The sequence below is a fragment of the Girardinichthys multiradiatus genome, chromosome 2 (assembly GCF_021462225.1).
Source record: "Girardinichthys multiradiatus isolate DD_20200921_A chromosome 2, DD_fGirMul_XY1, whole genome shotgun sequence".
Classification (NCBI taxonomy): domain Eukaryota; kingdom Metazoa; phylum Chordata; class Actinopteri; order Cyprinodontiformes; family Goodeidae; genus Girardinichthys; species Girardinichthys multiradiatus.
In genome coordinates, this window is record NC_061795.1 from 8,061,663 (window position 1) to 8,088,173 (window position 26,511).

General features: G+C 41.5%; 2 protein-coding genes across 2 annotated transcripts; one reads left to right on the plus strand and one right to left on the minus strand.

Annotated features, from left to right (window-relative positions):
* Positions 1-1,973: 1,973 nt before the first annotated feature.
* LOC124857780 (hyaluronidase-4) lies at positions 1,974-23,090 on the minus strand. The gene is made up of 4 exons (XM_047349226.1): positions 22,908-23,090; positions 7,054-8,043; positions 5,877-5,966; positions 1,974-3,945 (listed from the first exon to the last, which is right to left on the minus strand). Exons 2-4 carry the CDS (start codon positions 8,008-8,010, stop codon positions 3,448-3,450), a joined length of 1,545 nt encoding a protein of 514 aa, XP_047205182.1. The 5' UTR covers positions 8,011-8,043; positions 22,908-23,090; the 3' UTR covers positions 1,974-3,447.
* LOC124883021 (myosin heavy chain, skeletal muscle-like) lies at positions 18,193-18,855 on the plus strand. The gene is made up of 2 exons (XM_047389837.1): positions 18,193-18,246; positions 18,316-18,855. Exons 1-2 carry the CDS (start codon positions 18,193-18,195, stop codon positions 18,853-18,855), a joined length of 594 nt encoding a protein of 197 aa, XP_047245793.1.
* Positions 23,091-26,511: the final 3,421 nt, after the last annotated feature.

Consider the following 26,511-nt stretch of genomic DNA (forward strand, 5'->3'; position numbering starts at 1 on the left):
CATTCAGCCGTAGGGCTCTCACACGCCATTGCCAGGCGTTTACAAACATGCCTTGGCAGGCATCTCAATCCTATGCCTTGTTAGGCATTCATCTAGCCACCTTGATGCCTGTCAGGTGCAGCTCATCTTCACCCGACCTGGCATTGGCCATCCACACGTCTTCAGTCATAACTCAGGTAAGCCCATTCGAGACTTATCCATTAAAAACTTTTTTTGGTCTGAGTTTTTACTCCCCGCTCATCTCAAATCATCCATAATTAATCTCCTTCAGTTCAGCCTTAGCCTGGCCTCGGCCCTTTTGGGGGAAGATGTACCTAATCATAATCCTAAGATGTTTATTCAAATCTACTTCATCCTCAGCGTTTACGTCTTCCTCAGGGGTCCAAGCGCCAAAGAAATAATCTTTCATTAATAAATTCTTTAACCGTCTTCTTGTTGTTTCTCCGTTATGTGAGTCTTTCCAGGTTGAAATAGTGAACCACACTGAGGCTTTCTCTTTGGTAATATGAGGACATCTGTATGAGCCAAGATATGTAGAGGAACTACTCTTGGTCTGAGAGTAAACAGACACAAAGAAACAACAGTTGTGTTTGTTAGAATTGAATTATTTTGATTACCTGTGTTTAAATTTATATTAGCCATTTCCTGGTTATTAACTGTGTCTGAACTCATAGTAGACATATACTAGTTAGTTTGTGCATCAGTACCGTGTAAGTTTTATGATATTTTATGTAAAGGCAGAACTGCATTTTCAAGGCCTTCTATCAGTAAATTTGCTACAATTAGATACACACCTGAGAACAACACTCACACACTTTTGTAGTACATTCCAGTGTGCAGAGGCTGGTCTGCCCACAGTATTAGCAAATGGCTAATTAGATCGCGGTGTGTGCCTTAGTCCAGCCTATTGTATGGTGCGTCCGTGACCATGAAGATAAATATGTATTGTACTTTAATTATTTTGCTCTTTCTGCAGATTGGGCCCAGCACTGTTCATCTTTATATGTAGTGAAAAATAAATTAATCTTTGGCTTTTTGAGAACTTAAAACTGACTCAAGCTCCTTTCCTCAAGCTGTCAACAAAAGAACTGGATAATAGAAAAAAAGTTAACGTTTGTGACTCCGTAGAGAACATGATATACCTGGTGGTTTAGATGTGATATGTCATCACCTGCTGACTCCTATTACTGTTATGAGTGAAACATGGCAAGGACACGACTTATATACCAGCATATCACAGTTAGTCTGTATCACCCACTATTCAGAGTTACTTTCCTTGAAAATACATCTATATAGATTTTTTTGCCTGTGTTATATCATGGTTCATATTATCAGGCAAACGTTTACCTGTAGAGATGCACACACATTACTTTAGGTGCATTATGAATCCTACATATCAGTTATGACACTGAATAATTCACCAGGCAAGCAAAATGTCTAGCATGACCCCTGCTCTGTAAAAGGAGCTGACTTCATGTAGTGTCTGATTAGACATCAAATGCAGCGCAATGATCAAATGGGGTAACCAAGCATTCCATTCACTATCTTTGTTAAAGAGATAATTAAGGACTGAATGGAGGTTCTCTCAACAGGTTATTAGCAGTTCTATTTAATATCTTATCAGCAGTATTTAACTCCATTTATTATAAATCCAGGTTACTTGGTCTTTGAGGCTGAAGCTAACTGCTGGTCTTAATGGCACAAGACCAACGTTGACTTCTTTCAACTTTGGTAGTTAAATCAGTAAGAAAGTAAAGTATATTTATAAAGTAACTTTCCCCTCATTCCAAATGCAAAAAAAGATGATAAAGGACAGACTAACCTGAAATAACCAATAAAATGTTGAATGATAAGTTGGGTAACTTCATATGCCACTAAATTGCAAGGCAGATATGTAATAGTGTGATTATTTTATTAGTGAAATAATTTTTAGTGTTAAGCTCCACAAGAAAACAAAATGCAGTATCACTGCATGGTTGACAAATCAAACTTCCTCTTTATTAGGAATCCATAGCTCAGACACCTTCAATCAAGAGTGAACATTTTTAGAAGAATCGAAAGCAAACACAGTCCACCTCGTTGAACAATATTAGTCAGTCAAAACAAGTACAGTATGTAATGCCAGTATGATGACACCTGCACATACTGGCATGCACCATCAAAATCCACCTTTTTTATTTCAGCCCTGCATGAACTTGAGCTTGATGTCACTGTCATTAAAATCCTTGGATGTACCAGTTAAAAACTATTTATAAATATTGTAAATTCATGTTTTAATTATTCATGTTTACATTGCTTTCATGCAAGCATGGCTCTTATGTACTAATGTTGGTGTAGAAACTCAGTCATCCAGGACATGAAAATCCTAAGTGGTTAAATAGAAGGCACGTAGACTTCTTTGTTTTCTACAAGATGTTTCACCTCTTGTCCAAAATGCTTTGATCACACTGGTAGGTCTGTTAAAGTCAAGTGACTCAAACCCTCTGGGGTTCACCTAGGAGGATGTCAAAGGCCAAATGCCACCTCTTTTCGACTGTCTGGTACACACTGAGAGAGATGGAACCCAAAACATTAAAGTGTATAAGAAACACAACCACATGGACCAGTACTTGTTTTTTTAATCTCACCACCCACTGGAACATAAACTGTCAGTCATCAGAACTCTGCAGCATTAAGCAGAACAGGTCCCCACAAGGACGGAAGAACAAAGAACACAGACACATCAAGAAAGCACGTCAAACCTGTGGATACCCTGACTGGACTGATGTTAACATTCAACTCAATCCATAGAGGGTAAAAAATAAGAAGAGGTACATGATTAATGTCATTCTCAAGGATAAACTACCCAAAAACAACCTCAGTGGTGCAGCATACAGTCCACTACAGCAAGGAATGAAGACCTTGACATTAGAGAAACAGATCATTAACTACAGCAAATGGTGGCCCAATAAAAAAAAGTCAGCTCAGCTGTTCATCTACATCTCAAGTTGAAGGAACACATGTGGTTTGAGAGAAGATTGAAAGAAGCTATCTGTGTTAAACATGAAAAAACAAACGGTAAACAGAGCAGGTGGCCTTAGGCTCCATCTTTCTAATGCCTACTTTGCAGCCTTGACTAGTCTCTGCTGGTGGTTTTACAACCATTCACACCTTGACAGATGTAACTCATATGACCATAATGGCTGTATCTGTGCAATCCTTTTGGCTACAACTTTCATACCTGATACTTCTACTAACACATGATCAGGACTAAATATGCAGTTCAGGACTTTTTTGATGAGAAGTGGTGTTTCTTCGAGAAAAAAGAGAAGTCCATATGCTGTCCATATTTGTGCTAACAAAATTATGTTAACAGCTCTAACCCGTCTTTATATAAAACAAAATAGTAATTATGTGTTGAACAAATATCTGTCCATAGCTGCATTTTGGTTAAACCTTTGTTTACATCTATACAAGCAACTGTATGAGCAATATGTTCAAATATAGCAAACATAGTATCTGGCATTGAGTGCAACAGACTGGCAGGGCAGAGCTTTCCCTGCTCTCCCACAGCCCACCCTGCTCATCCTCCCACTCAGTCCTCTTCCGTTCTTGTTCGTTCCTCTCTTCCCTCCTCAGGTCATCATCCTCTTTTACTTTGTTTATATTGTTACATGTGTCTCCTTCATGGCCTTCATAGCAGTGGCAAATAAATCTCTCAGTTAGCTCCTGCAGGTCATACTGTGATGACCACCCGCTGACAGCAAAGGCCCCATCCCCTGAGGGGTGAATCTGGTAATTCTCAGCACTCAGGTGGAGATAGTGGTGGGCCCGGGGATCCCGGCGAACACACCGGCCGTTCCCTTGGCACAGGAATTCGCTGCAGACTTCAGCAGCGTGCGTCACATTGGTGATGTATTGACCAAGGCGGTGATTCAGGAAGGACTTTACCAAAGTGCAGTTATGCTGTGGAGACAACCCAGTAGTCATGGTCTAATGTTTCTATTAAACATTCATAGAGATATATTTAGTTTACTTAAATGATGATGCATTTAAAACTGTTTCAGTATTCATGGTCCATGCAACATGTTTCACATTGCAACTGTCTGATGTGCTTCTAATACTGTTTAAACATCCATAATATGGCATTTACTCATAATGTTTGAGTAGTTTAACGTGGGAGGGAGTGGCTGTCCTGGTATCTCTTTTCCAAAAAGCATCATGTCCGTCAACCCCTTTGTCAAACACAGTTAAGATAAGTTCCTAATAAGGGTGTTTTTTTTCTACGATGAAAATAGGCTCGGATTTTTCTTCAACAAAAGCTGTTTCTTCTGAACAATTATGCTGATGATGTGAGGTAAAAACAATTTATTTAGCTTTATCAGGATACTCTGGTTGTTAGTGTTAGATATACAGGGTTTGGACAATGAAACTGAAACACCTAGTTTTAGACCACAATAATTTATTAGTATGGTGTAGGGCCTCCTTTTGCGGCCAATACAGCATCAATTCTTCTTGGGAATGACATATACAAGTCCTGCACAGTGGTCAGAGGGATTTTAAGCCATTCCTCTTGCAGGATAGTGGCCAGGTCACTACGTGATACTGGTGGAGGAAAACGTTTTCTGACTCGCTCCTCCAAAACATCCCAAAGTGGCTCAATAATATTTAGATCTGGTGACTGTGCAGGCCATGGGAGATGTTCAACTTCACTTTCATGTTCATCAAACCAATATTTCACCAGTCTTGCTGTGTGTATTGGTGCATTGTCATCCTGATACACGTCACCACCTTCAGGATACAATGTTTGAACCATTGGATGCACATGGTCCTCAAGAATGGTTCGGGAGTCCTTGGCAGTGATGCGCCCATCTAGCACAAGTATTGGACCAAGGGAATGCCACGATATGGCAGCCCAAACCATCACTGATCCACCCCCATGCTTCACTCTGGGCATGCAACAGTCTGGGTGGTACGCTTCTTTGGGGCTTCTCCACACCGTAACTCTCCCAGATGTGGGGAAAAGAGTAAAGGTGGACTCATCAGAGAACAATACATGTTTCACATTGTCCACAGCACAAGATTTGCGCTCCTCGCATCATTGAAGCCGACGTTTGGCATTGGCATGAGTGACCAAAGGTTTGGCTATAGCAGCCTGGCCGTGTATATTGACCCTGTGGAGCTCCCGACGGACAGTTCTGGTGGAAACAGGAGAGTTGAGTTGCACATTTGATTCTGCCGTGAGTTGGGCAGTTGTGGTTTGATGTTTTTTGGATACAATCCAGGTTAGCACCTGAACATCCCTTTCACACAGCTTCCTCTTGCGTCCACAGTTAATCCTGTTGGATGTGGTTCGTCCTTCTTGGTGGTATGCTGACATTACCCTGGATACCGTGGCTCTTGATACATCACAAAGACTTGCTGTCTTGGTCACAGATGCGCCAGCAAGACGTGCGCCAACAATTTGTCCTCTTTTGAACTCTAGCGTGTCACGCATAATGTTGTGTGCATTTCAATATTTTGAGCAAAACTGTGCTCTTACCCTGCTAATTGAACCTTCACACTGTGCTCTTACTGGTGCAATGTGCAATCAATGAAGACTGGCTACCAGGCTGGTCCAATTTAGCCATGAAACCTCCCACACTGAAATGACAGGTGTTTCAGTTTCATTGTCCAACCCCTGTAGTTCCCAAAACCATATAGCTTCTGTTTGCTTGCAGTATTGTTTTGTTAGGAGTTAGTCACAAGGCAAAGAGATGAATGAGAACATCTCTAAGCACCAGTTTATATGAGAATCAATGTGGACAGTTGATATCCTACTTCAACAAAATACATGAATTCAGTGTCAAAGCACTTCACAACATGACAAAGAAAATTATGGATTAAAGCACACCTACCTTGGAAGAGGTCAAATTTAGGTCCCCCCAGATAATGAATCCTGCAGCTCCCAGAGCAGCACTCTCCCCAATAGTATGAATCAAGTCTTTCTACAGGAAGCACAGAAACCAAAAATGGATAATGTCTTGACAAATTTATTTTCCATCCTTATAAACAGATAATATAGCTTGTGTTTCTCATATTTTTATGTCGCACATTTGAATGATAAAAATCTTTCATTTAGACACAATATTTTTTAAATTCACGTCTGAAAAGGCCTTGTCACAACTCAGCGCTTTTTTTCTTTGATTTGCTTTTCTATGGGTGTCCAGCAGATGGCAGAAGTGCATAAACCTTAGAAGCTGCCATCTGTTTCAGTGAACATAACAATGTAAAGTTTCCTATTTTTTACTGTCCTGCCATAGATTTAATCAAGAAGGCTATGCTACTTTGACATTTACTTCTATGTATTCCAGCAGCAGGTAAGCAGTAGCCATGTTCTTCACAATGGCCTGAAAGACATTACATGCTGTCTCCCGTGCAAATGGTCTAAAAAAGGGGAAAAGTACAGAGACCCAGCCATGACTTGATCCTAACCTCAGAGGGTGCAAGAAGCGACACAGGCTTGAGCTCTCCTTAAAAGTGGCTGAGGAGGAGGAATCTGATCGTTGAGTTGAAGGGATAGATAGATAGATAGATAGATAGATAGATAGATAGATAGATAGATAGATAGATAGATAGATAGATAGATAGATAGATAGATAGATAGATAGATAGATAGATAGATAGATAGATAGATAGATAGATAGATAGATAGATAGATAGATAGATAGATAGATAGATAGATAGATAGATAGATAGATAGATAGATAGATAGATAGATAGATAGATAGATAGATAGATAGATAGATAGATAGATAGATAGATAGATAGATAGATAGATAGATAGATAGATAGATAGATAGATAGATAGATAGATAGATAGATAGATAGATAGATAGATAGATAGATAGATAGATAGATAGATAGATAGATAGATAGATAGATAGATAGATAGATAGATAGATAGATAGATAGATAGATAGATAGATAGATAGATAGATAGATAGATAGATAGATAGATAGATAGATAGATAGATAGATAAATAGACGTACCCAATAACATTGCAGAAGCATATATCACTGTAATAAACCTACTGTGGTGAGAAAGGCCAGGGCATCATCTCGGTAGCCCAGTCTGAGGTAGACATAGGTGGGAAGGTCATATTCCTTTGATGTCAGTGAGGCTATCCGGAGTGATTCTTGGATTCTGTTGTGGGCAAAGTGCCAGTTACTGATGCTGTTGGCATGGCTTTTCCTGATTGCCACAGAAGGAAACAATGCTGTGCTGCTGTTCCACAGCCACAACAGCTCATTGTTTCTCATCCTCTCCGACAGCGGGCACAGGCCAGTGTAGTTCTGCTCATGCAAGTTATAGTTGTGACAGTCTGGATAGAGGTAGAAACCCCAGTGGGCACTGGGCCGTAGCCGTGTTCCCAACTGGATTGTCCTTTGCATGAATGCTTTGGCACTTTTCTCAAACCGTCTCCGAGCCAGCACTTCAACCTGAGCCACAGTCACATTAACATACGCCTTCATAGTCAGCTCCTTCGACTTTTGTTTGTAAATGTCCTTCCTGTGCCAGTTACGGTCCCACTGAGGTCGCCAGAACTCCCAGTCAATGACAGCCAGGCCACGGAAATCCTCTGCAGGAATGAAGTGAACAATGTCCTGATAAGCTTTGAGCAGGTGCATGTCCAGGCTGCAGTTTTGTGGCAGACCACTATGGATGGCTTTGCCTTGTGGCGTGTAGTAGGGGTAGTAGCCAAGCCGGTTTGCATAAAAAATTGTCACATTTTGCCCTGTCCAAGTAGCACGTGGGCTTCCTTGGATGTGAAAAAGACGCTCAAGGTTGGTTGAAATGTTGTACTTGATGGTGCACATATCTAAGGGAGCGTTCCAGGCAGCGATAAAGGGCCTCCGACTAATCAAGGGAAGCTTTGCCGGTTTTTGACCAAAGGCAGTATGAAAGAGCAGCAACACCCAAGAGCAGGTGACAGAGACATGTACTACTAGGTGGGAAGAGGATGTCCCACCCACTGGCACCACATTCATTCTTGGGCTCAAACGCGTTTCCTGTCAATCACCCTGAAAGAAAGGGAAAAATGCAGATCTCAAGTTAAAAAGGTTTTGTAAAAGCTACATGCATTTATTTTCTGCTGGTTTATAAGGTATTCCAGAAATTTTTTTTAACATTAGTTTCAACCATTTAGATCGGATGCATCTCTAAAAAATGAAACCCCAGGTGCAGTGCTGGCGGTGTAGGGGTTAAGCGCACGACCATGTGCAGAGGCTACAGTCCTGAATGCAGCTGTCCCAGGTTTGAGTCCCAGACCTGACGCCCTTTGCCAAATGTCTCCCACTCTCTTTGCACTCTTTTCTGTTTACCTAATGTCGACAAATGAAAAATAAAGGCCTCTAGTGCTGCAAAAAAAAAATATATAAAAAAAACTAAACCTTAAAACTCTACAAGGAACAAATAGATAAAACTAGACACTCTATTTGCGTACTCTATATAAAATTAAAAATGATACAATTTTATGTATATGTATAAAATTTGTTGTTGGTTATAGAAATGCTGTCAGGGTGTGTCAACTTTTGGACTCTGTGTTGGTTTTGTGTTATGTTTTCTTCTCAGTTATTTTGAGTGTTAGTTTGTTTTTCTGTCCCTCCTCGTTCACAGCTCCTTTAGTTAGTGTTATCTCTCTTAGTTATGACTTAGTATGGTTTTCTCTTTGTTGTCATTTCTGCTATTATGATGATTATTATTGTGCTCTGTTTATCTTATTTCTCCAGCCCCTCTGGTTAGGTTGTGTTTACTTATTGTTTACATTTTGTTTGTTTACATCCTAGTCCTCGTGTTCTCTGCTTCCCTTCCTGTCAGTTCAGTCTATATGGTGTTAGGTTTCGTTACTCTGTAATCTGGTTTTCTTTATGGGTTCCTTGTTTGTTCTCAGGTAATGTTTCTTATGTTCCCTCTAGTTTCTCGGTTCTTGATTATTCTTTACTCTCATGCTTCATTTGGTTATAGCTTTGTTTCGGTATTGTTTATTAGTCCTTCGTCATGTTTTAATCTATGTATTGTTTTCACCTGTTCCTTCTGCCTCCTTGTCTCACCTGTTCTTAGTTCCTTTGATTACCTGCCTTTGCTCTCCCTTAGTATATTAGTTGGTTTTGTTTCATTGTCCCTTGCTCGTTCCTCCTGTTCACAACTACTGATAAGGTTCAGTTTTTGCTACGTCCTGCAGGGTAAACTCAAGTAAGTTTGAATTGTCTCATGCTTGAACCTGCTGGGATTTTTGCTACGTTCATAACTGTTTGAATAAAGCTGAAGACTGGTTGAAATGCTGCTGCCAAGAATTAGCAGACAACAATTTCTTAGCTTTTTCAGTAGGTCAGTTCACAGAAAGCTTAGGAAATTATGAAACATCTTAAACCAAATTAATGCTTTAAGAGATCAATATTAACTCAAATATATCAGAATCAGGCACTCAGTTGAAATGCAGCTGACTTCTTAAGGTATAATTCTTGACATATTTAATGTTTTAGACCATTAATACACAAACCCTGCAGCTCAGACTGATAGGAAAAGCAACCGTTTGAGCCGCTAATATATGCTGAATTATTGTGCATTTGCATTTCAGACATTCTGTAGGAAACCAAGTTCTGTTTAATTATGTTCCAACCATTTTGAAACTGTCAGAAATACAACCTATTCTGTTAACTCTTGACTAAATCATTGTGCTTTTATAAACTATCTAAGAATATTGTCAGTTTTTAAATTAAAATATTTGACATAACGTCGCTCTTTTTATGATTACACAGCTACTGCCTTTAGCATGCACTGTGGTGCAATTGTAATGACTGCTGCCTTGCTGTATACAGGTGATGGGTTTTAATCCAGGAATGGTCCCGTCAAAGTCCTGACCTAAATTCACATAAGAATCTAGTTGAACTGACGGTCACAGAAGCTCTTCATCCAGTCTGACCGAGCTTGAGCTGTTTTATAAAGAACAAAAAAGAATGAGCAAGAACCTGTAGTTGATAGATATATCACCCACAAGATCTGCAGATGGAACTGCCGTTAAGATTATAGTATAGGAGGACAGATTTGTGGGTGGGGGAACGTTTTCAGATTTTATTTAGTATCATTTGCTTCCACCTCACAGTTATGATAATCCTCAATCATTTTGCAGCTTTCTGTATGTTGGTTTACAATGATATCCTTTAGGGCATGCCAAATTGTAACGTGGCATGCTGAAATTTTCTTTTGTACACCTATACTTAATGTCCAGCATACCTCATATCTACATAAGATTATCACTGAACTGGGGCTGAAGTAAAACTGCAATAATCTACTGACATGTTTGTGTACTTGTGAAAAGTCCTTTTTTACCATGATGTACATGCACATTGAAAACTGGACCAACATCCACACCTATCATATCTACACATCTGCAACTCTTAATATTAAGGGGGAGCCCGGGCCCTACCAGCACCAGCAATTGCAAGGTCCAAGGAGTCACAGATAACATATCACTGATTTCAAAACTCAACATTTTGAATTTACCAAAATATGCTCATCATTTTGTTTCCTGAAACTAAGGCTAATTGTCCTCCTATGTATGGAGCGAATGTAACCTCCATATTCAGAGACAGATCATTTGCCAAAGCAGGTTGTGAAGTTCTCTTAGAGTGTGTGAATGTATCGATACGAGACCCTCAGCTTGAGCTGAAATCCCTTCCATCTAGAGAGCAGAGGACACAATTTAACAAGAGGACTTGTCCCCGTTATGTAATTTGGAGATTCTCTGTTTCAGTAAAAACTCAGATGCAGAATAGTGGACAGTAACAAGGAACCGATCTCAAACCCATGACTCCTTGTTTCTGAAACCACTTTAGATTCTTTAATATGAACCCTATAGACTGAGTTTCTACTAAGACATCCTTTGATTTCTTTGTTTAGTCAAAGGTTTTAAAACAACTTTAGGCTGTTTAAAAGTTAGGAAAAGTGGAAGATTTTTCAAATATCCAACAAACCACAGTGTAGGTCCTGGAAAAGCTCAATCCTTCATGTATTCAGTACTTTGTTTATATCACAACAAAAGATAGAGACAGAGGCTGGAGATTAATGATGTTCAATCTATGTTTACAGTCTGACTTTGTCTATAAATGAATGAGTTCTCTCGGGTACCTTGGAGCCGCGGTTAGATCTGGTATCGATTAAGAAAGAGATTTGTTGATGTCTGTGGTTTTGTGGAATGGAACAACTCCACTCATTCAAAGTATACACGAGGGATGATGGCTTTACCCGTTTGTGTTGAATATTGTGGAGATTTTGAACCACAGCTGCAACTTCAGACACATTCAGGTGTCAGAAGTTCATCGGGTTCATCTGTAGCTCTTCACAACTGATAACAGAGATGCTTTACTGCTGCCTCTTTCTGAGTTCATGCAGAAACAAGTTCTGCTGTTTGGCTCAAAGCTGTTTATAAACCAGCTCTGCAAACTGTCTAGCTAATTCTTGAAAAGCAAGAGTCCTGAATGCAGATTTAAAAGGATGGAAAGAGAAAACATTTTTGAGCAAATGCAGCAAAGCCTGGATGAGTGAAAGTTACCAGCCTTGTATTTTATGAAGTCAAGCCGACCCCATGATGGAGGACCAAGGGGCTTGTTTGGAAGACTTGGTCGGGGGGGGGATGATGGAAAGTGGCAGCTAATTTATTCAAACACAGAGACTGACCAGAGCAACGCTGGTGGTTTCGCCATGAATAGATTTTTTGAGGTGGAGGATTTTGTTTTACCCCCCTGGTCACTAGAGGTTGAGGGAGGCTTTATGGAGCCTAGTGGGCCTGAGCCTTATCAGTTCGAGCTGCTGGCTCAATGTCCAAAGCCAGTGCTGCCGAGGCAGTGGAGGGCAGAAAGTTTCGCAGTTCCAACTCCTGACTTGCTACAGGGGCGTGTGTCTGAGTGAGATGGTTTTATACCCGAAGGTGTGGCTGTGACATAGACATGTACCAAACTGTAACTGTTTCAACCAATAGGAAACTTCAACTGCAGTAGCCACCGTTCAACTCAAAGAGGGCACCACTAAGATGTTTTAGTTTTAGGACAAATGTTGCAGAATTAAACATGTTTACATGAAAATGTAAAAAATTGTACAGTAACATTTTATACAGTTTATCTGCAATAAAAAGTCAATTTGGGGTTTAGTCCCACTTTAAGAGACCCAACCTCTACTTGTAAGTTTGGTTCAAACTTAGATGAAATGCTGCGTGATCAGCTAGTGGAAAACACAGCAAATCCTTACATAAGAGAACATCTGCTTCTTGAATCAGAGTTAAGTTTACAGGAAGCTGTAATGCTCGCAACACAGATCGAAGCTGCTGGGGAACAACCTAACATATTGCTGGTAAAAACTCAGCATCCATGCAAGGTAATACCAAGGTGAGTATCGGATCGATACTAGCATAGCGTGATCGATACTTTTGTTGCAGTTTTTCTTCTATATGTCCCGCAAATTATTCCAATTTTCTCATACAGTACATGCTAGTGCAGCTTAGACCCATCTCCGAATCTGTGCAAACAGCGCACATCCCTCTGTCTGCAGTTCAATCAGGCCCACTTTGCCAGTCCCCGTCCATGCTCTGCTGGAGAGCAAAGAGTCAGAGCACTGAGATCAACCTGTGATGGACCTTATTCACACAGCTAATAAGAAGACTGCGAGGAAAGTCATTCGGCACTGTGGAACCCCACCAATTTACACAAACATTTAAAAGCAGTTCATTGTCGAGAAAACTCAGACCTGCAAAAAAGTTGGTGGGGGAAACTTTGACACAGAGACCCCTGGCAGAGGCTATTCAGCCAGAAAATCAGAAATATCCAGGTCATCTTCAGCATGAAGTAATGTTTTTCAGTGTATTTACTGACCAGAGATGCAATTGTAGCAAACTGATTAAACTATTATCATATGTTCAGTTGAAAAAAATCTCAATTGTTATTTCACCAAGAAAATTCACAGAGCTACAGAAGAAATTATTGTAGTATTTTTATAATATTACATTCTTTTATGTTGTTTTAGTTAGTAAAAAAACCAAATCTTTATCCTGTTTATCAGAATCAATTCAATTCAATTCAAAAATACTTTATTAATTCCAAAGGGAAAGTAAATGTTGTTGTAGCTCATTATAAGGGTTTCCTGAAAGAGCCGTTGTAGATGCTGATGGCTGTGGGCAGGAAGGATCTCCTGTAGCGCTCCGTCTTACATCAGATCTGAAGAAGCCTCTGACTGAAGACACTCTGTTGTTGTACGACAGTCTCATGAAGAGGATGCTCAGGGTTCTCCATAATGTTCTTCATTTTATGAACAATCCGTCTTTCCACAATGATCTCCAGAGGAGTCCCCAGAACAGAGCCAGCCTTTTTTATCAGCTTGTTGAGCTTTTTTAAGTCCCCGGCTCTGATGCTGCTTCCCCAGTAGATGATGGCAGAAGAGATCACACTTTCCACAACAGACTTATAAAAGATATGCAGCATCTTGCTGCAAACACCAAAGGACCTAAGCTTCCTCAAGAAGTACAGTCTGCTCTGTCCCTTCTTGTAGATGGCTTCACAGTTGCATCTCCACTCTGGTCTGTTGTCCAGGTGAACACCGAGGTATTTATACTCCTCCACCACCTCCAATTTTTCTCCCATGATAGAAACAGTTTTTGACTTATTCCTGTTTCTCTTAAAATCTACAATCATCTCCTTTGTTTTAGTCATGTTCAAAATGAGATGACTGTTTCCACACCATGCCACAAAGTGGTCCACCACCATCCTGTACTCAGCTTCTTGTCCATCTCTGACCCCTTTTGTGGATGAGCCAAACCACGCTGAGATGGATGAAAAAAGGACAGACTGAATGATGGCACTGTAGAAGATGACTAGCAGCTCCTGTGGAAGGTTGAACTTCTTGTGTTGCCTCAGGAAGTACAGTCTCTGCTGGGCCTTCTTTCGAACAGTGTCTATGTGTGAAGACCATCTCAGGTCCTCAGAGATGATGGCTCCTAAGAACCTGAAGTGATCCTGAAGTGGTTGTCAGAATCAGCTGTATTGCCAGGTTCGTACATACAAACAAGGAATTTTACTCTGGTGCACTTTGCTCTTTAGTTTTGTTTTTGCATTACAGAATATACATATTTACAATGTACAATATACACATATATAAATAAAAAGGTGCATTTGCAACATCTGTATGCTGTTGTTTTGTACTCTATTGAATGTTCAACAGAGAAACAGCCTGGGGGAAGAAACTGTCTCTGTGGCGGCTGGTTTTAGCGAACAGTGCTCTGTATCGGCGGCCTGAAGGTAAAGCTCTGAACAGTTTATGTGCAGGGTGTGTGGGTTCTGCAGAGATTTTAGCAGCTCTTTTCCTGACCCTAGACCTGTATAAGTCCTGGATGGAGGGAATGTCAGCCATGATTATTCTCTCTGCATTCCTGATTATTCGTTGCAGTCTGCACCTGTCCTGTTTTGTGGATGAGCCAAACCACACTGAGATGTATGAAAAAAGGACAGACTGAATGATGGCAGTGTAGAAGATGACCAGCAGTTCCTGTGGAAGGTCGTACTTCTTGAGTTGCCTCAGAAAGTACAGTCTCTGTTGGGCCTTCTTTCGAACTGTGTCAATGTGTGAAGACCATCTCAGGTCCTTAGAGATGGTGGTTCCTAATAACCTGAAGTGGTCCACAGCCGATACAGTGTTGTTGAGGATGGTGAGGGGGCTGTATGGGGGTGGTGTTCTCCGAAGGTCCACCACCATTTCCACAGTTTTGAGTGGGTTGAGTTCAAGGTAGTTCTGACTGCACCAGTGTACCAGCCGATCCACCTGCTGTCTGTATGCAGACTCATCACCGTCCTGGATCAGACCAATGACAGTGGTGTCATCTGAAAACTTAAGGAGTTTCACAGACGAGTCCGGTGAGGTGCAGTCATTTGTCTACAGGGAGAAGAGGAGTGGGGATGGAACACACCCCTGGGGGACACAAGTACTTATTGATCTGGTTCAAGAGAAGATGCTCCCCAGTCTCACCTGCTGCTGTCGGTCCGTCAGGAAGTTGTTGATCCACTGACAGGTGGAGGCTGTGACGTTGTGCTGGGTGAGCTTCTGGTGGAGGATGTCTGGTATGATGGTATTGAAGGCCGAGCTGAAGTCTATAAACAGGATCCTGGCGTACCTCATTAGAGAGGTTAGCGCTGTTACAATCTCCCAGTATTATGATGAAAGAGTCCGTGTATTTTTTCTCCACATCTGTAATCAGCTCAGCAAGATGTTTCTCCACGGCAGAAGTGCAGCCATATTTTCCCCATGCGGTGGAAAATATGAGCCGATTATTATAAACGAGGAAAATTCTCTCGGTCAATAAAACGGTTTACAGATTATTGAAAATGACTCCAGATCCGGACTACATGTTTTCCCCAGCACTTTTACGTCTCTGCACCAACCTTCATTTATATAAAAGCAGATTCCGCCTCCTTGCTTCTTCCCCGATAGCTCCGCGCTGCGATTCGCTCTGAACAGTTGGAAGTTCGGCAACAGCAGTGCGTGGTCCGGTATGTTTTCACTCAGCCATGTCTCAGTCAAGCAGAGAACCGCTGATCCGTGGAGGTCAGTGTTTTTACCGGTGAGAAGAAGCAGCTCGTCCATCTTGTTGCTTAGAGAGCGGACATTTGCCAGGTGGATTGAAGGCAGTGGTGTGCGAAGTCCTCTTTTGCGGAGCTTTACCAGCGCGCCAGCACGCTTTCCCCTCCGACGCTTTCGGCGCAGTATCCCGTATACTGCCGCAGCTCCGCTTGCCAGGAGCTCAGTGAACCTCGGATCAATGTAAGATGGTGAAAAAAATCCCAAGAGAGCACTCTCTGATGTTGAGAAGTTTCTCTCTACTGAATGAGACCACAGAATTGTGGCCCGAGACCACAGTACTGTGGCTCAATAAACATAAAACACACAAAATACAAAAACAAAGAGAGAGCGAAGCTCCGAGGCTGCCACTGTCGGCGCCATCTTGGATACTATACTGGATAAAGAGCACTCGTTTAAAATGCACATTGTTAACTTTGTCTAAAAACTGAGGGTAAATTCTGGATTTTATCACCACAATGGATCCTGTTTCTCTCCCAAAGCTAGAAAAAAATGGTTTCAGCAAACTTTCTACTTGATTATGGAGATGTTCTGGATATTAATGCTTCGGCCAAATGTCTTCAGTCATTGAATACCATTTATCACTTTGCTTTGAGGTCTGTAACTGTTATGATTTTGGCATGTCTGCTCTACCCTGTCTCCCTGGCTGCAATCAGCAGATGAGATGCACCTGGTGGCTGCTGCAGTGCAGTGCAATCTGTGGCATGCCAAGCACCTGTGTCTCCCCTGATATATACTGACTCTGACAAGCAGACGGTGCCAGATTTTTGAAAGCCATCGTGTGAGTAGATATCCAGCGTTCCTTCCTGTCTGATCATTGTTCTTGACCTTGCCTTGTCTTTTGGATTTTTGTCTCTCTGCCTGATCCCTGTCGGACTGTTTGGATTTTGGTTTTGACCCTGTTTCCTGCATCTGGTTTATGCCTCTGCCTGCCCCTTGCCTGACGTCTCTTGTTCCGATCATTGACCCTGTTTCTGTCCTCGGATTATTGAGCCAGCCTTGCCCTTGGATTATTCAGCCTGGAGTCACATCTTACCTGTGCTGTGGAGATCACTGCTTGCCACCCACTGAGGTTTCCCCTCTGGGTTTCAAGTTCTACTCAAGACAAAAGCAGTGATTCCCGGAAGCTGTGTGGAGTTTTACCTGAGTGACATTTTCCTGTGGCTGAATAAATCTTTTAAATTTTCAGTACTGTGTCTGGCTGAATCTTAGGTCCGCCTTTTTCTGATTCGTAATAGAAAAATATGGCCAAAAATGGACCCATCGCCAGCACAGCAGAGGCGCACCCACATTGTTGAGATCCAGCTTGGAGGAAATATTTTCCACATTACGTTCTGGCAATCTTGTCTCTGAGCCGCCACCGTCACAAAGGGAGCCACGCCTGTCTCCGCCTGAGATGTTCAGGGGAGACCCAGACCAGTGTCGAGCTTTCCTAACTCAGTGTGAAATTCATTTTGAGCTTCAGCCGTCATCCTTTCCCACTGAACGTTCCAAGGTGGCTTTCGTTATATCTCTGCTGGCTGGAAGGGCGAAGCAGTGGGGGACTGCTGAATGGCAGAACAGGTCTGCATCTTGTACCTTCTATGAAACTTTTTCCAAGGAACTCATTCGAGTTTTTAACCCTGTTCTTCCAAGTCGTGAAGCCGCAAGAGGCTTACTGTCCCTCAAACAGGGTGATCAGTCTGTCTCGTCCTATATAATTGACTTTCATTTGTTGGCCGCAGATAGCCGTTGGAATGAGGCAGCACAGATGGATGCATTTATGCAAGGACTAAACGCAGACATCAAGGATGAGTTAGCGACCCGTGACTATCCCTCTTCCCTGAAACAACTTGAGGACCTGGCTGCTCGCATTGACATTCGGCTGGCAGAGAGAGGGAGGGGGAAGCGACATGAGGAAAGTCGCTCCTCATTAAACTCAGGGTCCTGCACTCTGGCATGATAGAAGGAGTCGGTCACCTCTCACTGAGGAAAATGAGGATTGTGAGCCCATGCAGTTGGGCAGAACCAAGATTACCCCTGAAGAGAAGGATCGTCGGATAAGATTCAAGCTCTGTTTTTATTGTGGAGAGAAGGGACATTTAGCGCTCAGGTGTCCATTAAAAAGGACAGGCTCAGCAGCGGAAGGGAGGTTTCTACTGAGCCGAAGTCAGGTAACTGCCTCCTCCTTCTTGTTTCCTGCTTGTCTTCAAAACTTGTCCATGTCTCTCCAAGGGGCCGTGTTTATTGATTCAGGAGCAGACACTGAATTCATGGATGACGCATTCACCAATAAGAACAACATAAAGCTCATTCCATCAGCTGACACACGTAAAGTGCTAGCATTGGATGGTCACAGCATGAACAATTCACACCTCAGGATGGAGGAGATTACCTAAACAGTTGGAGGTAATCATCAAGTGAATGTAACCTTCATGATCATAAATTCACCTGAACTTCCTGTTGTCCTAGGGGCCTCCTGGTTGCAGAAACACAACCCTCACATTGACTGGAAAAAGAAAGAAATTCTGGGTTGGTCTGAGTCATGCTCCACTGTCTGCCTTTTGTCTGCTGCTATGGAGGTCAGCGTCGAGAATGAGGTCAAGGAGACATACCCGGATTTATCCAAGGTACCTCAAGAATACCATGATCTAAAGGAAGTATTTAATAAGATTAAGGCCAAGAACGCTCTGGCTCAGGCTGTTCGGTCGGCTCGTCATGACTGTGATCTGCTCAGAGAGCAGTATGAGGAGGAGCAGGAGGCTAAAGCTGAGCTGCAGCACGCTATGTCCAAGGCTAACAGCGAGGTGGCTCAGTGGAGAACCATGTATGAAACTGATGCCATTCAGCGCACTGAGGAGCTCGAGGAGGCCAAGAAAAAGCTTGCCCAGCGTCTTCAGGATACGGAAGAGTCCATCGAGGCCGTGAATGTGAAATGTGCCTCTCTGGAGAAGACCAAACAGAGGCTACAGGGTGAAGTGGAGGTCTTGATGATCGAGGTGGAGAGAGCTAATGCTCTGGCTGCAAACCTGGACAAGAAGCAGAGGAACTTTGACAAGGTTCTTGCAGAGTGGAAGCAGAAGTATGAAGAGAGTCAGGCCGAGCTGGAAGGAGCTCAGAAGGAGGCGCGTGCTTTGAACACAGAGATGTTCAAAATGAAAAACTCCTATGAAGGAAGCTCTGGGCCACCTGGAGACCCTGAAGAGGGAGAACAAGAACCTGCAACAGGAAATAAGTGAATTGACTGAGCATATTAGTGAATCAGGAAAGATGGTTCATCTGGTGACCCTGGAGAAGCTCCCGTCTGCAAAGGAGATGGGTGAGATACTGACCAAAGACGTTTTCAGGCTTCTTGGAATTCCTTTTGACATTGTTTCTGATAGAGGACCCCAGTTTGTGTCACGTTTTTGGAAGGAGTTCTGTTCTTTGTTGGGAATTTCTATCAGTCTCTCTTCAGGTTTTCATCCTCATTCTGATGGCCAAACTGAGAGGGCAAACCAAGAAGTGGAAACCAAACTTCGCATCTTATGTGAGTCAGACCCACAGTCACAAGATTTGCCCTGGGTTGAATACGCCATGAACTCTATGCGATCAAGTGCCACTGGTTTGTCCCCTTTCAATGTTGTGTTTGGTTTCCAGCCACCCATATTTTCGGTTCAGGAGAGAGAGGCCAATGTTCCGTCAGCCCAAGCGGCTGCCCTAAGGTGCCAAAGAATATGGAGAAAGGCCAGGAGGTCGATGATCAGAATGTCACTGGTTCAGTTAAGAACGGCCAACCGGAGATGGATCCCTGCCCCTAAGTACCAGGTCAAGCCCTTCGTGGATTTTGGTTTTGACCCTGTTACCTGCATCTGGTTTATTCCTCTGCCTGCCCCTTGCCTGACGTCTCTTGTTTCGATCATTGACCCTGTTTCTGTCCTCGGATTATTGAGCCAGCCTTGCCCTTGGATTATTCAGCCTGGAGTCACATCTTACCTGTGCTGTGGAGATCACTGCCTGCCACCCACTGAGGTTTCCCCTCTGGGTTTCAAGTTCTACTCAAGACAAAAGCAGTGATTTCCGGAAGCTGTGTGGAGTTTTACCTGAGTGACTTTTTCCTGTGGCTGAATAAACCTTTTAAATTTTCAGTACTGTGTCTGGCTGAATCTTGGGTCCGCCTTTTTCTGATTCGTAATAGTAACAGGCTGAAGACATCTGGTGCATCACATTGAGCTGTATACCAAAGCTGATTGGCCACCTGTGAGTGTATGAAGATACATTCATTGGATGGCTTGGATATATAAAACTGTGCTTGGCTAGGTTCCGCCTTACTTAAGTTCTCTTCTACAAAGATCTAATAGTTGCTACCCCCTTTGCTCAAATAACATTTTCCTTTTGCTTGTTTTGTTCGGACGGAAAATGGGAAAGAAGCATTCAGCGTCATGGCTTCTACAGCACAGAGTCATCTCCAGTCTGAACTCAGGATACCAGACCTTATTTCTCAATGTGTTTGACTTTTTTCATGTGTGCTGCAGACTTTCTGCCCAGGTCCCGCTTGCAAATGAGATCTCTATCCCAAAGGGGTTCAATCTGGTTAAATAAAGGAAAATGAAATTAAGTGAAATGGATTTGTTGCAACCTAGTTTATTTAATAAATCCATATCACCTAAATAATTAGTTATGCTCAACCCATCCAGTAGTCTCCCTGCTGTGGCTGCATGTACTGCTTGTTCTGTTTAGAAACAGACAAGTGTTATCTACATCTGTCCTGGACAGACGAACCGAGAACATTTTTGCCACATCTTCCAAATGGATTCTAATTCTAATTTTCTTTTTTAAATCAGTGTTGCCACATTTTTTTACCTTCTAATGAGGACCCCATTTCAGAAAACCATAAGGACCTATTAATAAAAACTATCTTACAACCTTCTCCTATGATTCTAAAACCCCCTTAAACATAAATATATGCAGATGGAGGCACAGTGTGAATCCATAGCCTGGCTCCATGGGGCTATTGGCTTAGGAACCTTTTTTTCCATGATTCACTATATACATATATGTGTCCTACAGGGTAAAGATTCTTAGTTCCGTCCAATAATCTGTGCAGTGGTTTCCCTGCTTTTTATCTTCAACCGTTCTCTAAACCAGAGTCATTCCCAAAAACATTTCCTTTAGTCACACACAAAGCTGGCTGGACCATTTTAATCAGACCAAAGAGGGAAACGTTTGAAGAAATCATGCCAGTGGCTGAATGTTTCATGTTGCTCACACAGGAAGAAAACAAAAAGGGGAGTCCAGGAACAACCAAGACTAAAACCTGTCCATTCTACAGAGGGAAAGGTAGTCATTGAGACTGATGGACACAAAGGCTGCAGGAGTCACTGTGCCGGGACAAAGATGGTTGTCCATCCATTTATTTATTGGTTGCTTATATGTCCTCACAGTGAATACTTTTCACAATATAGTTTATCTGCTGGGTGACTGGTGACCAATTACACGATGCATACAGAGACCAATCATATGCGTAAGCAAAGTTCCAGCTGTTTTGACAGTTTCCTACTACTCCTGTGTGTGGGAGAGAGAGAGAGAGAGAGAGAGAGAGAGAGAAAGAGAGAGAGAGAGATCATTAATTTTTATAGATGGAGCAAATATCGTCCTGAATTGTATTTCCAAATGGTATTCCATAAACCACAGTATTCTCAAAGAGAACAAGCAAGGGATACATAGTAAAAATAAATGCTATGTTAATCCACTTGGTAATACAAATACCACAGATTTTACTTGACTTTATCAATTCCTCCACTCTTTTTGTGAATCAAAAAGGTACCTAGTTATTAGGTTGCGTTTGTTTGGGTTTATAACTACTCGAATAAGCTATAAATCAAAGCAACTTCCTGAGAAGGAAAAAAAAAATCCTTCTTTGGATTAAATACATTATTTTTTAGATCTATTGTTACATTACAACACCCCAGTTTAGGTACCATACCCTATACACGAACATTCATCTCATGAAACAGTAGCACAACACAAACCAACTAGCCCATGTGTTCTACTTATATAATAACAGCTGGCTCAGATTACAAAGACGTACTTATAAGGTAGCAACATTACCTGAAATTTTGGACAGATCACCTCATTTAATATCCTCTGATTGTGTTAAATGATTTAATATATCTAGACTCTCAGATGGTGCTGTACATTATTTCCAGTGGCTCATCCCTCCACCAAATCACACCTCCATTTTGTTCCTTTCCCAGGGATTTTGTCTGGAATAATTTTTATTGTCCTCTCTGGTAACTGATTAAAGGATAATTGGTCTCAAATTATCCAGCAAAGCTTGTAATTGGCCAACCATGTCAGGTCTGGAGATTAAACATGACTTCTAAACATTTGTAAAAAACTTTATAAATGTAGAACAATAGCTCTGTTGCATCTACAATCTGCAGTAAGCTTGAAAAGTGAAAAATCCTTTCAGAGGTTTTGTACTTTCAGTGAAATTAAACTAAAACTACCACTGCCTTCATCTCACCATACCACCTTAAGTCAGGATTACTTACAAAAGGAATTCTTAATAATGTTTTATAAAATGTTGAGAAACAGTATTTTCCTATTGAATAATTGGTTCTGGTTCATATTCCTGTCTGAGTTCCAGCTGTTTTACTTTCACATTTTCCCGTCCCATTTTAGCAGTAAGCTTAATGCACAAGCCTCAAATCCTGTAAGCTAATCAAGACTCCTGACTGCAGCATTTGATCTTTGACCAGAGACATTTTAATCTGTCTGGCTGCTGACAGCAGCCTGAAAAACAACACAATCTCTTCAATAGAAAATAACATTTTATAGACAACTGTAACCAGCGTTAATCTGTTTACTCTCAATGTTACCCCCCCATGCAGCAGACGTTTAAGACTATTTACTGTAAGACGTTATGAGTCACAACATCTGTAAAAGTGCTGAAAAGCATCCTAAGTGAGACGTTAAATGTGACTGTTACCGCTTTAGCTAGCTGGAATAAAACTGTCAGCGATAGATGAAATAAGCTTCTGGTTGTCTGATTTCTAAACAGCAGACGTTTTCTCCATTTTGTGGGTTTTTGCTAACATTCTTTGCATGACAGGGCGTTTGCTTTCTCCTCCTCCTTCCTTCATCACCCAAAACACTCAAGCCATGCTGTAACACCAAGAGGAGCCGCCTTGCTCAGGATTAAAATATATACTTTATCACTGCCTTTGTGCAATAAAACAGATATACAAGAGAGTTGAATTTGAGCAGTTCACTTGTGAAAAATGGGATCACAGGTTTGAAAGCTCACCTGCCCAAGCTGGAGAGTCATCTTCAAGGATCTCAGCAGGGGTCATGGTGGCCCTCTGCACCAAACGTCCAAGAGGCTTGAACTTGTTCTCTCTGTCACTCTTAAACGCCAGTCATCCACACTTATGTACAGGCAAGGAAGGGAATGAGAGGGAGGGAAAACGTCACCACTACAACACAGCAATTAGAGAGAAAAGGACGGGGGAAGGGAGGGAGGGAGAGAATGAAAGAGAGGCTGAGTCTAAAAGAAAGAAGAGAAAAACAGAGAGAGAGTGGTTTTAAATCCATCTGAGCTTACTAAGCTCCTAGGGGGTATGATCCTCTCTGGAAGAAAAGTCTCAGCTCCTCCATTTCACTCAACCTAGAACATAGACATTTAGAAAACGGTTACAAAAGATCTGAACAGATTTTTATTCTAAACATCCCTAAAGTCAATAAAGAATGAACCATGGCAAACACTACACTTGCAGATAGATTGATGTGTAATGGTATTAAAGTAATACCTTCTGATTACTGGCTTTGGAGAGCCTTAGCCCATTCACTGATACACAGCAAAATGAACTCTGTGATGTTGGTGGGTTTGCAAACAAATGTCTTAATCGATCTGAGCACTTTCACTTGGAAAGCCCTGAAAAATATTAAATCTTTAATGAAAAAAATGGTGAGTTTGTAGTCATGGTCTTCCTATTAAATGGTTTTCATGGGACAAGCAGCCATATTGACATGTTTCTAGTGAAATGCCAGCATCAACATAGGACCACGTTATTAATAAGTATGACTTTTCGTTCACATTTCTGGCCTGTGGGGTTCCTCAAAAATAGGGCTGCTGTTGGCAACTGGAGCAACCAGTTTGCCTTTAGAGCTTATCAACTAATTCACAGTAAAACTGATGCTCTGAATTTATTCCTGAAGATCCTGATACCACCGTCCATACCTTCCCAAACCTTCTAGATAATTTAAACACCTATAAAAAAGTAGGTCTCATCCAATACCTTCAACCTGAATATGATTAAGCATGTTAATCTGCCTTTGAAGCCAGTTATTGTCACTCACCAAATTTTGCAGCTTTTATTTCAACATTTAATCATACTTAGGTCATTAAAGCCCACTTCACTGCTGTATCAGCCTATCCTCTGTTTCTCGCTTACAAATCATCCAAAGTTCGACGTCTAGACTCCTTAACCTCACATTAATTTCTATATCACCGCAAGATTTAAGTCAACTTCTAATAAAAAGAAAAAATCAAACAAAAAACCTTGTTTCTTGTGAGGGACCGAGTCGAAAAGCAGGACTCACAGGAATTATTAGAAGAATAGATTTTTTTTTATTTTAACCCAAAAAAGTTAGAAATGCAAAAATAACAACTGAGCACCTAAAAGAGTTCAAATAAGCAAAATTAAACTCAAGCAACTATGTGATCAAACCAACTGACTGCACAAACACACATTAGTGAGCTGACATGACACACAAGGATATATATATGGTTGATCAGGCCATTACAAGACAATATGGGTAACTAAAGAATACAAAAACTAACTACAAGAAAACAGCGCAGTGCAGTTGTGCAGTACACGTGTTTGGATGAATTAACAATGAGGGTGCAAAAAAGTTACTCAACTTTACTGGAGTGTGGTCATGGATTTGGCCACCTTATTTCTAAAGCTCCCATTTACAGAATATACATGAACGTACACTCCATTCAGATTCCTATAATCTTCTGATCAAGGTCTTGCCTTTCCTCTGTCTACACAGAAAATGTTAATTAATTGTTTCATTGTTTAAACGTTGAATCTCTCTGCACCATACTTGCTCTACTTGGCCAAGTATTGAACTATGTAATGAAATAAATGTATGTCTGGAATACTTTGTTGAAATTTTCCCCATTATTGTGTCAATCTTTTTTTCTATTTATTTGGCTGAAAGTCTGAAAGTGTAGTGTTGGTGGGGTATCCAGAACATATAAGACAGCAGACTCCTGGCTAAGCAGTTTGCTGATGACTTCTGAGTCACACACATCACTAACCACAAGAACTTAAGAACCCTGAGAAAGCTACCACAGCAGAGAGTAACAATACTTAAATGATCAGGAAATATGTCACCAAAACACGATCTGAGACACACCAATACAATTCAGAGCAATATGCTTTGGTTTAAATCTGCATTTTCATCCACATGTATTTTCTTAATTTCCATTCTCACCCCGTTTTTGCTGTGCTAATTAAATACACGACGTGTGAACCCGGCACTTTAACCCAGCCCAAGCTCAGATTCCAGTGGTTTACCACACATATTTACAACCACAAGACAAACCCGATCCTCTGTCTGTTAAATATACATATGGATCTCACCCGTTTTAACTGGTAACTTTTTTATATTGAATAAATATGTCATCCAGATAAGCAGCCTTTACAGACATTAAAATTAAAAAGAGAGATTATATTTAGCCTATTTTAGCTTCCCTTCATTGGCTCCCTGTTAAATCCAGAATATAATTTAAAATTCTCCTCCTCATATATAAAGCCCTTAATGATCTAGCTCCATCATACATCAGAGATCTGATTGTTCCATATGTTCCAAAAAGAGGACTTCGTTCTCAGACTGCAGGTTTACTGGTGGTTCCTAGAGTCTCTAAAAGTAGAATGGAAGGCAGATCCTTTATTTATTAGGCTCCTCTCCTGTGGAACCAGCTCCCAGTTTTAGTCCGTGAGGCAGACACCCTGTCTACTTTTAAGGCTAGGCTTAAAACTTTCCTCTTTGATAAAGCTTATAGTTAGAATGGCTTAGATTATCATGAGCTATCTCTGTAGTTATGCTGATATAGGCTTAGGATGCTGGGGGACATAATGACCACTTTCCCCCTCTTTGCTACATTCTCACACTACTCTCCAATTTTGCATTATTTGCTGTTATTTCAGCTTCTAACTTCATATTTTCTCTCATTTCTCTTCCTAGAAGCTACACCTGGCCTGACTCTGTGTCTACGTGTGACCCCTTTCTGGCGGGGGCAGCTTCTGCTGGCAACAACTTAATGCTCACCCTCTACCGATGATCCACTTGGCCCTGTCTTTCAGTGTTTAACCTTTTCTCTCTCCTAGACATAGCTACTGGCTGAGCTTCTGCTGTGACTAACTATATGTGCTTTCTTTCAGACTCTAACCTTGAAAACTGGCTCAGAGTTTATCTGTTCTTTCTTTCTAGGTGAAACGACTAAAGGAGCTACATCCATTAACATTTACTTTTCCTTCCCATAGAAAGTACTCCTGGATCAGTGCTTCTTTGTTCTCTTTGTGTCTCTGTTCTTTCTCTCAAACCCCCAGTTAGTCGTGGCAGATGGCCGCTCACACTGAGCCTGGTTCTGCTGCAGGTTTCTTCCTGTTAAAAGGGAGATTTTCCTCTCCACTGTTGCTACATGCATGCTCAGTATGAGGGATTGCTGCGAAGTCAACGCCAGTGACTGTCTACTGTCTCTACATGCTCATCCAGGAGGAGTGACTGCTACAAGTCTCTGACTTGATGCAATCTGCTGGGTTTCGTTAGATAGAAAAACGTTTTCATCCAATTTGAATAAATAACTGAATCTGACTGCACTGTTCAATAGTTAGGAT

Coding starts and splice junctions, on each gene's coding strand:
- LOC124857780 (XM_047349226.1), bottom strand. CDS start 8,010: ATGAATGTGGTGCCAGTGGGTGGGACATCCTCTTCCCACCTAGTAGTA. Junction 5,967..7,053: donor CCCTGGCCTTTCTCACCACA/GTAGGTTTATTA, acceptor TGCTTCCTGTAG/AAAGACTTGATTCATACTAT. Junction 3,946..5,876: donor TAAATTTGACCTCTTCCAAG/GTAGGTGTGCTT, acceptor TTGTCTCCACAG/CATAACTGCACTTTGGTAAA.
- LOC124883021 (XM_047389837.1), top strand. CDS start 18,193: ATGGAGGTCAGCGTCGAGAATGAGGTCAAGGAGACATACCCGGATTTA. Junction 18,247..18,315: donor CATACCCGGATTTATCCAAG/GTACCTCAAGAA, acceptor GCTCTGGCTCAG/GCTGTTCGGTCGGCTCGTCA.